This window comes from Artemia franciscana, chromosome 20 (assembly GCF_032884065.1).
Source record: "Artemia franciscana chromosome 20, ASM3288406v1, whole genome shotgun sequence".
Classification (NCBI taxonomy): Eukaryota; Metazoa; Arthropoda; class Branchiopoda; order Anostraca; family Artemiidae; genus Artemia; species Artemia franciscana.
Window position 1 is genome coordinate 32,967,702 of NC_088882.1, and position 14,279 is coordinate 32,981,980.

Consider the following 14,279-nt stretch of genomic DNA (forward strand, 5'->3'; position numbering starts at 1 on the left):
AGGGTGTACAATTTTTTTTTTGGGGGGGGGGGGATTTTACTTACACCTTTAAATAGTTTTTAGTCTTCTGACTATCAGAATTTTTACTCATTGGTATTTTGATCAAATTATTGATCTATGGTAGAAAACGTCACTTTGTTGTAGTACAATCTCTTCCCTGATTAATAAACAGATTAGACATGGATTTTCGTTCAAATTAGCGTAGTTATCTGTGATATTTTACTTAGTAAGATCATCTCTTGGGCAAAAAGAAAGAAGAGATACAGCAGTAAAAAGGAATTTTCTGGATTTTCAAGATGGTAAACTGTAAATCTATATTTAAAGTCTTAAGACTTTAAGACTAAATACTTTAAGACTTTTGTTGCATAGAAAGGCCACTAGACATGGGTAATTTACCTCTTTTACAATATAACCTTTGTAAGTCTAGTTGGCAAAGTTGAAGTTTGTTTGGAAACCACCAATTAATGGTTTAAATCTTATATTAGCTTGTCATAGGCAGGTGTGCATAAAGTTCAAAAGCTGTTAGCAGCAGAATTTCAAAAGTTGTCAACACTTTAGCAGCACAACTTGTGTTTTGACTGTTTTGCTATGAGCAAACGGTATTTTTATAACATTTACAAAAAAGTAAAAAATATAACTTAGCATAGCTTACAGTTAGAAATATCAAAAGTTTTCTGAATTACAATTAACAATGCGATTCAATTCAGTGGCAAGTCGTAAACAAACAATAAATATCACACACTAAATTTTATATGTATCTTTTTACCAAAAGTATTGTATCATGTTTACTCTAATATTGCTAAAGGAGTATAGTATTCAAAGTCAGAAATATACCGTGTATTGTTTACTGCTTATTTTATTGATGGAGTTGTAAATATAATGCAAACCCAATTGCATGTCTGATGCTCATTGATCACTATATTAAAACTATAAAAAGCACCATTTAATTTTCTGGGAGAACAGTATTGATTGGCAGCCTGGCAGTCACATGCATTATGATTATGAAGCTGTGACATTAGTTGTGTCTTAATCTAATCCCAAAATGAACTGAGAATTGCTGCTACATTTTAGCCTGGCTGTTTTAGGCTGCTAGTCTTCCATGTTCCAGCTTTCCCATTACCTGCTTTAACTGTATGACACCTTGATGGGTACCAGCCCTTTTAATATTCTTCCAACTGATGAATAAACTTTTTTGAGAGAATTTGGCTATTTATGCAAGATTTGGGCAAAATATTCCCTTTCAGTCTAAGAGAAAAGGGGTAAGTAAAAACTTGTCCACAAGGACATACCATAAAAATGACTTGAAACATAATTTTCACATAGCAACATTGAAACTCAATGAGCTTTTAGGTCAAACAAGTTTTAAAAAGCAGCAGCATGAGAAGAATAGATCTCTTCTTGCAGAAGAAAAGAGATACATACATCTTGTGAGAAGAGATTTTTCAGAAGAGATAAATCATCTAGTAAAAAAAAAAAGAATACCAAAAACAAAAACAGCTTTTTTGTTTGTGGTTCCTGTTAGGTTGAGTAACTTACAGTTCATTACCACAAACTGTTTGATCGATCTCCAAATACAGATATCAGGCAGCAGAGTAAGAAACAAAAACCAACCATTTGTATAAAAAAAAAGGCTGAAAATAATATAAAACTTTACAAGAAAACAATCCAGAAATAATAACAGAATTTTTACATTCAGCTATAACATAAAATTTTTTATGCATCATGTTTTGGGGTCTCTTCTGTTTTAATCAACAATTCCTTGAATTTGAATAGAATCCATAGCTTATTTTTGTCTCATTAGAAGGGGCAGTGGGGAGGGGCTGCAGTTTTATGGTAAGAATATTATATTTAAGAAAAGTTTTGAATGTTAAATTAAATTCTACCACATTTTTTTAATTCTATTACTTTTGTCTCAGGATTATAGCCGATTATGAATCAATGCGACAATTTATTTCATCTATTAATATCATGTATGAACTAAAAAATAATCATGTTTCTCCGGACACCGCGTTTGATTTTGTAAAAAAAAGTGTTGAGGGAATGTAGGGATAAATTTGTTCCTTTGGTGAAGAATTTTTCCGGTCGCAGAAATAATCCTAAACTTCCGAGACGCATACTCCAAGCAATACGTATAGTCTTTGGCGGTCTTATATTGAGTCACGACATAGTAAAGTAGTCAGACAAGGGCATTTGGATTCTCAGTTGCAAGAGGATTCAGGTGAATGGCATGCGTATTCACTAGCGAGAAACAAGGTCACTTGGCTTCTTAGGGCTAATTGTGAAGAGCTTGAGTCGCGTATTATTCACTCAAGCACCGCATCACCTAAAATATTTTGGAAATATGTAAATAGGAATATGCCTAACCTTGCACCATCTTCATCTACGTTCACACATCAGGATACACATCAAAAGATTGATAATGATTCTGAGAAGGCTCTTATTTTTAACAAAATTTTTTCTTCAGTTTTTGTTAAAACACAGCCAATTCATTCAAATGAAGCTAATTTTGCATCTCAAGTAGATTCGATTGCGTCGTCGGACATTCTTGTTCCATTTGATGATTCAGATTTCTCATTGACTGATGTTTATACTATTCTTAAAAAATTGGATACGTCTAAAGCGCCTGATATAGACGGTTTCCCGAACATAATGATAAGACCAATTGCTCATGAAATTGCAGAACCACTTACCTATTTATTTAACTTATCTTTGGCGCACGGACTGTGTCCGTCAGGATGGAAGAAGGCCTTGGTAAAGCCACTTCACAAAAGTGGCTCCAGGTCAGATTTTCAAAACTATCGGCCAATTTCAATCATGCCTATTTTTTACCGAGTGATGGAAAAGTTGATTGTTTCACGCGTTCAAAAGTATTTTGACGGAAATCATCTTTGGAATCCTGCTCAGCATGGTTTTCGAAAAAATAGGTCTTGTAATGCTCAGCTTCTTGAGGTTATTTTGGACTTTCTACGTTTTGCCAATTTAGCTATACCCTTTGACTGCATTTACATCGACTTCTCAAAGGCATTCAACAAAGTCTCAATACCCAGCCTTCTTAAAAAATGTGTAGCTTATAAATTGGGTAAAAAAAACAATTGCATTTATTGCTGATTATCAAAATGGAAGAACTCAGCAGGTTGTTGTTGGTGAAGCTATGTCATCCTCAATTGATGTGTTAAGTGGAGTCCCCCAGGGTAGTTGCCTGGGTCCAATTTTATTTTCTTTAATTATTAATGATCTGCCTTCCTCTGTTCAGCATTCTACTGTCAAGATGTTTGCGGATGATGTAAAACTTTATCTACCAATACGAGACCAAAACAAGGTGCAACTTTTACAGGAGGATCTTGACTCTCTAACTTATAGGTGCGAATCTAATTCCATGTTCAGAAACCCTTCTAAGTGTGTTATTCTACACTATGCTCGTAAACTCCCAACTGTGCATACTTACCAGCTGTCTGGCATACGAATCCCTTCTAACGAAATAGTGCGGGTCCTTGGCGTTTACTTTGATACCCAATTGAAATTTGATAAACATGTTTCGGAAATTGTAAAGAATGCAAATTATTGTTTATCGTCTATAAGGAGAAGTTTTAGTAGGTTTAACCTTCGTAATTTCTTACTACTATAGAAATCAATGGTCCGCCCTCTTCTTGAGTATAATACTTCTGTTTGGTTTCCATTAAGTCTAACGGATGAGCATAGGATAGAAAAGTTTCAGAGAAGGGCCACTAGATTGGTCCCATACCTTCAGCACCTTTCCTATCTGCAGAGACTTTCTAGGCTTCAACTCCCGTCGTTGAAGTTTCGTAGACGTTGCAATGACCTTGTAAATGTGTTTCGTATAATTAAAGGAGTGGATGATGTTGATCCAAATTTATTTTTTAAATTTAGCCATTATCACTCTACTCGTCAGCATGATTATAAATTATATCCCCCAAAACCACTGAAAAAAATTGGTCAATTATCTTTTGTTAGTAGAGTTGCCAGACCATGGAATGGTTTGCCTTTGGAGGTTGTCGAGGCAGAGAGTGTTCGAATTTTTAAGAGTGCATTAGTAAATACGCCTTTTTATTTAGATGCTTTTGTTGTGTAGTGTCATGTTATTTAGAAGTTTTTGCTGTTTAGTTTGTTGTTGCCAATTTACTTTAGATTAGTATTATGATTTTGTGTTTTTGCGACAAGTATTGATGCTTACCGCTATTCGTAATACTAAATAAATAAATAAATCATAAAAGGTTATTAATTACTTAAGCATTAGATGTTGTGGTGGTAGGTCTAGGTATTGAAAAAAAAATTCCAATGCCCTAATTTCAGCAGAATATCTATTCTGTAAAATTTCATTCCTTTATTTAACAACTTTCCTATACCATAAAAAGATCTTAGACTGCAGTTGAACCCATAAATCAAGCATGGACGCCCACCAAAAATATTGCAGCATAGGGTACCAGAGTAGCAATGGTGAGGGGAGGAGGAGGGGAATACATTTGAAGATAAAAGGTTATATGCAAAATAAAATTCTGAAGGAAAAACAGTTCTAAATTTTTACATACCAAATGAAGCAAAATTCAACAAATTTTTAAATAGTAATGATTCCTGGCAAAAAAATCAATTCCTTTAATTGGTACTTTTGTATCATACTGTCAACACTCAAGAAATAAAGTTAGGTTAATCCTAATGAAAAATACCAAAATATCATGAAAATATAATACTTTAGAAATAAATTTCGGGTATATATTTGCACATTAGGGGGGGGAGGGGGTAATCTGACCTTAACTAACCTAACCCTCACCCCCTAATGTGCAAAATATATAGCCCAAATTATATAATTCCAATGTATTCTGTCACCTGCCACTTATCTTCAACAGAGCATAAGTTAATTGTTTCTTAATATAGATGGATAAAATCATTGTTCTTGAGTTTTACACAGCATAAATTTGTGTGTTGGCAGTATAATCCATAAGCACCCTTTAATATATTATACTTTCAATTATTATGTATTTGAGACTAATATATCATGACCAAAACCTAGAGTTAAAGAAAATAAAACTCAAACTAAACTGCAGAAAATAAGAGTTAAAGGTATCATCTTAAAGGGTCCATTTAATTTCTGAGTAAAATGATGGTTATATTTTGAAAAAAAAGGTCTGAAGTGTTTTGTTCATCCAATTTATAGCTTGATAAAAAAAAAATATCTCCAAATTTATCACAAACTCTGCATAGGTACCATGCTTTCCCTTTTTCATTTTAGAATAATTTTTAAATCTAATTCTCCTGTATTTTCAGACCTTTGAACATGTAAAAAATGAAGTATTTCTGCTCTACCCACATTAGGAGTCTCTTGAGCAAAACAACTATGAATTCAACAGCCAATGATAGTTTCAAAGCAAATCTTATCAAAGAATGGGCAACTAAATGGTTGGTATGGTAATAGTCCTACAATGGGATGCAACAAATGCCCACACCATTATCATCTCTAACTGACATACCCCGGACTTGTGTATATTTTTAGTTCTTACTAGCTCTGGTTTTCTAAACCTTTGATATACATTTTCTAAAGACAAAATAGGGGACAAGATATTACCATTAAGGGCTCAAAATGGAATTTCAAACAAAACAAATAGTGTATTTAGGTCAGGTCATAAAAAGACAAAAAGAGGCATGTGTTAAGCATCTATTTAATAAAATAATGTAAAAAACTATAAATTGACATAAGATAGCATCCTCGTAAGTGTCTTGATTTATTTATAAAGCAAACATCAGATATAAAACAGAAATTTTCTATGATGTATTAATCATTTATTTAATCTTTTTTCTAGGTATAGTAATCGCAATTGTATGTAGCCTATGGCCATATCTTGCCTTATTATGAGGGCTAGGACATAATTACAGCTTAATGGCAATTATTATTGTACATTTTGAAAGAGGATGTGATATCAGGGTAGCACACATCTGTCCTGTGGTGGCGCAGTGGATTTGACCTTAGCTTGGTAATATGGGACCCAAAGATCGAATCATGCTGCAGGAATGCACTGCACAGCTGACGCAGGGACCTTAGTAGTCAAGAAGCGTCGTTAATTCTTAAATAAAATAATCACACATCTAACTAAAGGATTTATGCTCCCTATGTCTATCACTGTCTCAAATATGCTTACATAGTTTGATACCCTGGTATCTTTAGCAAAGAGTCAGATAAAATTGAATCTGCAAGAAAAGAGATCTGCAAAAACTTTTCAAAGGTAAGGTAAAGTCCTTTAGGGGAAGTCCTTAAAGTCTTCCCCCTTATGGAAAAGCAATGTTAGAAATGCTTAAAGAAGAAGAATTGGTAAATATGTGACTGTCTATATTATTGACTTCTCTTCTTCTGAAGATTGACTTACCAATATAATTGCTTCTATTGCAAAATTCATATTAAAGCACTTTTTCAGCTCTTAAAAATGACTAATTCTCAATTAAAGTATGAGTTATTGGTTATTTTCTGACAAGATATTACTACATTTTCTCAGTGCCAAAATTATTTATAATAAGGTTAGTTTAGGTTAGATTAGGTCAAAAAGTGCTTAAATTTGAATTTGCAATAGATGTGATTATTATATTTATAAAGAGCATAAAAAAAGACATCAAGTGGTATGGCCACTTTATTGGTAACTCAATAATGTGGACAGTCATATATTTACTGAATTATCTTTGGCCTCCCTTTTTCTTTAAATGCAACTCTCCACAGACACTCCTTACCTAGATTTTACCCTTCTTAGGCTATTACCTAGACTGTTCCTTCCTTGTTTTATGCATTATGATTTACCTTCAAACCTAAATAAAAATAATTCTGTCCATTTCATTGAAGAAAAAAAATACATATAACCATGGAATTTTCTCTCTTGTATTATATGGTACTGCCAAAATTTAACACTTCTATTTTTTGTCTTTTTATTTATTTATTTTTAATTTTTATGATTTTTTTTCACCTTTTTTATTACCTAAATCACAGCTTGGAGCAACATAAGGGTTTTCTATCCTTATGATGCTCCAGTGATGGAAAAAAATTTGGTTGGTGTAGGTTGTGGTTGTTGATTCAGACTCTTGTGGAGGACTCTGCAGCTTCCCAATTGTAAAGGAACTCCTGGCAGAGTCATTCCTTATCAAGGTGGGACTTGAACTTGTTAGTTGAAGTTCCAGAAACTGTTTCCTCAGACATTTGATTCCACAGATTGATGACTCTTTGACTGAAGAAATGACTTGTATGTCTACTCATGGAATGCTGCATGGGAAGCTTCATTGAATGTCATCTAGTACCATAATGCAAAGGCTGTGCAGAGACCATGAAGGGTGTTTTTAGAAAGGATTTTTGGGTTAAAATCATATCAATCCTTTTCCCTTGGTATGTCAGTGATGGCAGTTTCAAATGATGTAGTCTTGCTTTGTATGGAAATTTATTTATGTTGCTAACCATCTTAGTGGCACAATGCTGGACATCCTCAAGTAACTTCTTATCTTTTTTGAAAAAAAAGGGGCTGCCAATGACATTTCAACTTCCAGACATGGTTGTACAAGCACCTTATATAACTTCATAAAAACTCTTGGGTGTTGGCTGGAGATTGTTCTTTTTATGATACCAAGGGATTTATTTGCAGAAGATGGAACAGACTTAGCATGGCTGCTAAACTTTAATTGGTGATCAACAATAACCCTAAGATCTCTTTCATTAGAAACAGCAGAAAGGAAGTTGTCTTGAAGGAAATACTTATGATGCTTGTTGTGTTTGCCAAAATGGATAACACAGCATTTGTCAACATTAAAAGCAAGGAGCCACATGCTAGCCCATCAGCCAAGATGGTCAATATCTGCTTAAATTGATTGCTGGTCAGAGGAAGTAGCTGCTTTTCCAACTAGTTTTGAGTCATCAGCATAAAGGGTAATAAGATTTGAAAGAAGGGTGAGTAGATCAGTGCCATAGAAGTTGAAAAGTGTTGGTCCAAGAATAGTGCCCTGGGGCACGCCACTTAATACAGTTGAGGGAGAAGAGAAATGAGGAGTTCCTTGTGAATCAAAACTCTGACACTCTGTGATCTTTCAGAGAGGAAGCCCATAATCCACTGTACACCACCTTCATTAACACCTGCAGCCTTTAGTTTGATAGTGAGGAATTTGTGACAAACCTTGTCAAATGCTTTGGACAGATCAAGAAGAATCATGTCAACAGGAAGACCCTTATCAAGCAGTGTAAAACTTTAAAATTGACTTCAAAATTAATTTTTAGCTCTTAAGGGGTTGAAATAGCAATTATTTCTGTAATAAATGTCTTATCTTATCTAAGAAGGAAACACTGTATTTTTTTTTCTTAACTTTGTTGATGTTGCTTCTACAGATATTAAGTTGAAACAAAAAAAAAAAAAAAGGTAAAATTCTAGTTTAGTGACTTCTTCTTGGAAAGGGCTTAGGTTAGGAAAATGAAACTTTCAGGGATGGGTCTACAGGCTAAAGAATGTCATGGGAAGGTATTTTGAAGTACCTAACTCAACTCCCTATCCCTCTAGAGGGTTCTGACCTTTAAAAATACATGTGTTATAAAAGTGAAACCTTGCAAAACAGATCTTTTGCTTGAATGAAGTACAACAAAATTGTTTTCAGCTTCACAACATTGCTCAATCCCAATTTATAAGGTTTTAAAGATATGCAAATACATTTCCTAAATTTTGAAAAAAAAACAAACATTGATATGGATCAAAATTCTATCTACTCAAATGACAGGAATTGCATTTTCAGAACTAAAGGCAGAGAAAAAGCAGCTGGTAACTGAAAATTAAAGTTAAATGTTGTTTTGTCAAAGTTTCAACAGGTATAAAGCTGTCATATAGACAAATTTCAGGGCCCTCTAGAGGGAGAAGGAGAGGAACTGAGTGCTTTAATTACCTTCCCAGGTTATACTTTCACCTGTAGACCTATCCCCTGAAGTTTCATTTTTCTGACCTAACCCCTTTCCAAGATAGCAAGAAGTCAATAAACTAGAATTTTGCCAAAAAATGGTTTATGACAAAGTGCATAGGAAGTGTATAATTCATGTTAGGCTATATATTAACAGATTAGGTGGTTTGGAAGGAAAGTAAAGCAAAGTGCTTTTGGGAATTATTGGAATGAGCAAGTATAGTAGAACTTTTAACATTGTTTTCAGAATTTTATAGTGTTTCCTAACTGACAGATCAATCTATACACACTTAAGTCTACCATAGAACTTACCAGCCTAAACTAAGCAATCATATAAAGTTTTAAAAACAGGCATTATTTCAACATAGTAAAATTTACCCTTCTCTTTTTTTATTTTGGCTTGTAGTCTGGCAGTTGCTTCAATAGCGTTTGGCAGAAAGGGAACTTTGAACTCTTCAATGTCTTCTGTTTTAAAGGGATCGACTTCCATTGGCTCTTCTTTAATTTGAGTCCCATCTTCAATATGTTCATTGGACTCTAAGTCAGCAAGAAGTTCATCAGCCAATGACATTCTGGAATCACTTATAATGAGGTATCAAAAGCAACTTTTTTCAATGAGCCAGGTTCGACAATGAGGTATTGGTTTGAAAATTCCAGTGTCCTGAAACAGGGTTGCGACCTCAAGTAAATAAAAATCACCAGCTTTTCACCAAGAAAATCACCTACATTTCACCAGAATCGCCTAAAGAATCACCGAAAAATCAGTGATAAATAATGATAGGCTTTACGCCAAAAAGACGCGTTGGACACCCTGAGGTAAGACATTAAACCTTTGATTATTTCATAAAGAAACAGAATTTAGACAAAAAAAAATTCCAATCAAAAACTGATATTACGATCTAAAATCTTTTCTCAACATAAAGAGCCTTTTTATTTATTTAACCAATATTTGAACTTCCTTTGTCTTTACTTTACAAAACCTTTTGTTTTTGTGTTTTCTTGAATTCCAAAGAAAAAACTACAGTGCTCTTTGCTCTTCGTTCGTCTTCAAATCAAATTTCGATTGCTCAAGAGCATTTTTAATCCACGTGCCACAGTTGGCATCTTGAATAATAAATTTTAGCTTTGAAAACCACTCAAATGGTCTCGATTTTTTATATATTTCTTTTAAATCTTGAAATTTGTCAAGAATCAAGCCTAAGCTGATATATCAGACTAACGGTGATAAGTCTTATTACCTTGGTTGCTTTGACACGACACTTGTTCTCGTTAATCATCTAAACACTGTGGATTGGAGGTATCATAGGCAGCGCAAAAACACTGCCTAAGTAAACAGTGATGCGAGCACAATGTATTATTTTTTTTTGCCAAACCAGAGCACTTCGTATCGAAGTTGTTATAAAAACTTTAAAAGGGCATATTTGATGGGAAATGGAGAGGCTATTACCCTTTTTGATAGTCGAAAATGATCACAAGGCAACTGACCTCCCTCCCACGTTTATTATTTCCCCAAGCATAGCCAATAAAAAGTCTGAGACAGCCATTTTGTTCAACGTAATTTAAATGTGTGGATATTATATATCCGAGGCTCCCCATAGATCTCAGGACAACGGTTGTAAGTTGTGCCCTGGGGAGATATAAGGTAGGATGATCGTATAAACTTCGGAAGGGACTCATTAGATTGCTAATCAGAACTTTTAGTACCCTTTTAAAGATTCAGAGTGATCAGAGGGTGAATATCCTCCCCCTAACACCTTGTATTTTCCCAAAATGCGTCTGATAGAGATTTTGAGATTGCCATTTATTGCTGTGGAAACTTAGAAAACGGCTCATTCGATTGGAAAGTGAAAGGGCCGGGGTGCTTTTCAATAGTCAAAGGTAATTGAGGGTAACAAACCCCTTTTCACGCCCATCATTTCTCCAAATACATCTAATAAAAATTGTTCAGTAGTCATTTTGTTCAACGTAATTGAAAAGTCCAAACATTATGTTTTTGAGGGTGACAACTGCCCCCTCCCTGCACAGCCCTCAGAGCGAAAGTCTTAAGTTGTGCCTTGAGGCATATAAGGCAAATATAGAAAGGGGGACCGAATAAACTTCGAAAGGGACTCATTGGATTGGTAGTTTGAAGTTCTAGTTACCTTTATGAGATTTATTTTGATTGGAGGGTGCACACCCTCCCCAACACCTCGGAACCTGAAACCTATCTGATAGAGATTTTAAGATGGTCATTTGTTCAAACTTCAAAAATAGCTTATTAGATCGGAAACTGACAGGGCCAGTGCCGTTTTTTATAGTTTAAAGTAATTGGAGGGCAATTAGCCACCCTCAAACGCCCACCATTTCCCCAAACATTTCCAATCAAAATTTTGATATATCCATTTTGTTTAACGTAATTGGAAGGTCCAGAAATTTTGTCGTTGAGGATGAAAATCCCGACCCACAGCCCTCAGGGCAAGGGTTATAAGTATTTGAAGATTAATCCCCCTCCACATCAGCCAGGGCAAGGGTTGTAAATTATGACCTGGGGGCATATAAGGTATATATAGAATGGATGCTAGTATAAACTTCGGAGGGGGCTCCTTGGATTGGCAATCAGAGCTCCTAGGGATCTTTTAAAGCTTTAGATTGATCGGAGGGCGGAACTCCACACCTCCTATTTTCCCAAAATGTATCTCATGAAAATTTTGAGATGGCAATTTATTGTCGTAGAAACACAATAGTTGAAAATCACTAGAGGGCAACTAACCCTTGCCACGCCCAGAATTTCCCCAAACACATCTAGTCAATCTTTGGAGATAGCAACTTTGTTCAGCGTAATTGAAAGGTCCGGAACTTATGTCTTTGAGGATGAATACCCCCCCCCCACAGCCGTCAGGGTAGGGGTAGTAAGCTATGATCTATGGACATATAAGGTATATAAAAAGAATGATCGTATCAACTTCGGAAGGGGCTTATTGAATTGGTAATCAGAAGTTATAGTGCATTTTGTAATACTCAGTCCCTCACACCTCATATTTTCCCAAAATACATGTGATATAGATTTTGAGATGGCCATTTGATGTCGTAGAAACTTCGAAAAAAGGCTCATACGATTGGAAATTGAAAGGACTAGTGCTCTTTTTATTAATCAAAAGTGACTGGAGGGCAAAAAGCTCCTCCCAATGCCCATCAATTCCCAAAACAGATCTAATCGAAATTTTGAGAATGGCATTTTGTTCAGCGTGGTTAATAGTTCTCGAAATTATGTCTTTTGCAACTCCAATATCGTCTCAAAACCAGAATATAATTTGCACTTTACTGAAAACAAAACACATTTTAAATGTTGTCACCTTTTTTTACTTGTTTAAAGTGTTTTAACCAGATATATGACGGGGAAGTCCAATTACAGCGCGAGTATCTGGTGTCCTTTCTAAAAGTAAAAAGAGATTGGAGGGCAAGCAGCCCTTCGATCAAGCCTAGTCATTTTTCAAACGCATCCAGTCAAAATTTTGAGACAGTCATTTTGTTCAGCATAGTAGAACGACCCACTAATTATATCCTTAGGGATATTAGACATGTCAACCCCTCAATGGCCCATTACTTTTAAAACTAAATGCTGATTTAAAATAAATCAAAAGGAACCGTGTTTATGGCTTCCAATAAGACACTTCAGCAATATATCGAGAACAACTGGGAGTATTAAGTTGAAACTTTAGGAGATATTGCTATTCCTTCTCAAAACCAGAACACAATTTGCGCTTTACTGAAAACAAAATACGTCTGGAATGTTTATACCTTTCTTACTTTCATTAATAAAAAGTTATCAAATCCTCAAAAAACAAATGTTAGTTCTACTTTTGTGGAACTGACAATCAACGGTCATTTGATTTGTTTCTTTTTTTTAGTAAAGCACAAAGTGTGTTCAGGTCTTACGAAGGCATGAGGGTTATCAGCCCTGCTCCTGTTACTTTTTACTCGTTCTGAATTTGACTCGGCTATCTATTGTGATTTCTGTTCGTTTTGAGTTTCATTTATTCATTGATAGTGATTTGTGATAGTTTTACGCTTGGAAGATTATTTGACTTAATTTTTGCTCATTCTTGGCTTAATGGAGCTCTAATTCTGTTGAAAACATGTCTTGTGGAAAACGTTTTTCTAACTAATCACACAGAAGAAGTATCTTGGCAAAAAACATAAGGGGCAGAAAGTATTCAGTTCTACCAGCCAGCAGAAAGAGATTCCGTCATTAGGTTTTTAACAGCAGTCATTTTGCAAACCCACAACTTAACAAAGATTCCTGGTAGTGCTGCCCCCTCTTCTGTTCTATAATTTATTGTCACTAGCTCCTATAAATAATGCGTCAGATCGTGACCTAAGGAATGATTTCCTAAGACCTACTTTTAATCTTCAAGAATTATATGTTTAATGCTTTTGTTTATAATTATATTAACGAGTTCGATAAGTAGAGCAGACTTAAAAAAAAGACGTAAAAGGACCGTGAATACTTATAGTATCTAAATAGCTTTCCGTGAGCCGTGTCTTCAAATTGAAAGCAAGAAGGGTTTGAGACAAAGACAAACTATTTGTAGTAAAGAGCAACATTTACTTCTATTCATTAGTTCCATATTAGGCAGAAATTTACATTCTTTAATTAACCGCAATTTCTAATACAATTTAGTCACAATCTTTTAGTGATAATTTTCTAGTCTTAAATGGTAGTAAAAATTATAAACAAGGAAATCAAATATGTCAATATTTAAATAATATCAAAACAGAATTTGCAATTCAAACCAAATGATACTAAATAACAAATCAAATCTGTCATTATTTCAAATACAGGTTTAGAACTAAATATATGTTGGTAGACTTTTATACTCAAATTTTTAAACCAAATGTCTGTCCTAAGAAACGGCATAAAGTGTGGCAAAACAAAACACTGACAAGGCAAGGAATTTTTCTATCAAATCTCATTGTAAAAAGTCAAAAACATAGGACTAGCTTTTTTGATCTTGTAGTTTCCCTTTTTCTTTTTGTTGGTTATTTTAGTCTATACAAAGATCATAAGCTCTCTTTCAAATCACATTTCGAGAAAGAGAATGGAGTTATAGAGACATAAATTATAATCTGTTAAACCCAATAGCTAGCAAACATTTATGTATTAATGTAATTTTCATTTTGCTTTCATTGGATACTAAGCAATCGTGGGGAGAACAGTAATTTCACATCTTAACCAACAAATTTACCTCAAGTTGCATAATCCGTGCCAACACTTTCAAATATTTATGAACGTTTACTCTTGTAATGAAGCAGCAAATATTGCAATTATTGTGCAAAATTAACTTCATATATGTCCTTTCTCTTTCGGAGGTATAACAAGGTAA

At 34.4% G+C, this 14,279-nt stretch overlaps 1 protein-coding gene across 1 annotated transcript in view; it reads right to left on the reverse strand.

Moving 5' to 3' along the window:
- Positions 1-9,567, reverse strand: part of LOC136040136 (U4/U6 small nuclear ribonucleoprotein Prp31-like) — a 59,072-nt gene extending 49,505 nt beyond the window's left edge. The window contains exon 1 of the mRNA XM_065724247.1: positions 9,295-9,567. Within this exon, the coding sequence (XP_065580319.1) occupies positions 9,295-9,487 (193 nt within the window). The 5' untranslated portion in view covers positions 9,488-9,567. The remainder of the gene's footprint in view (positions 1-9,294) is intronic.
- Between the last annotated feature and the right edge of the window lie 4,712 nt (positions 9,568-14,279).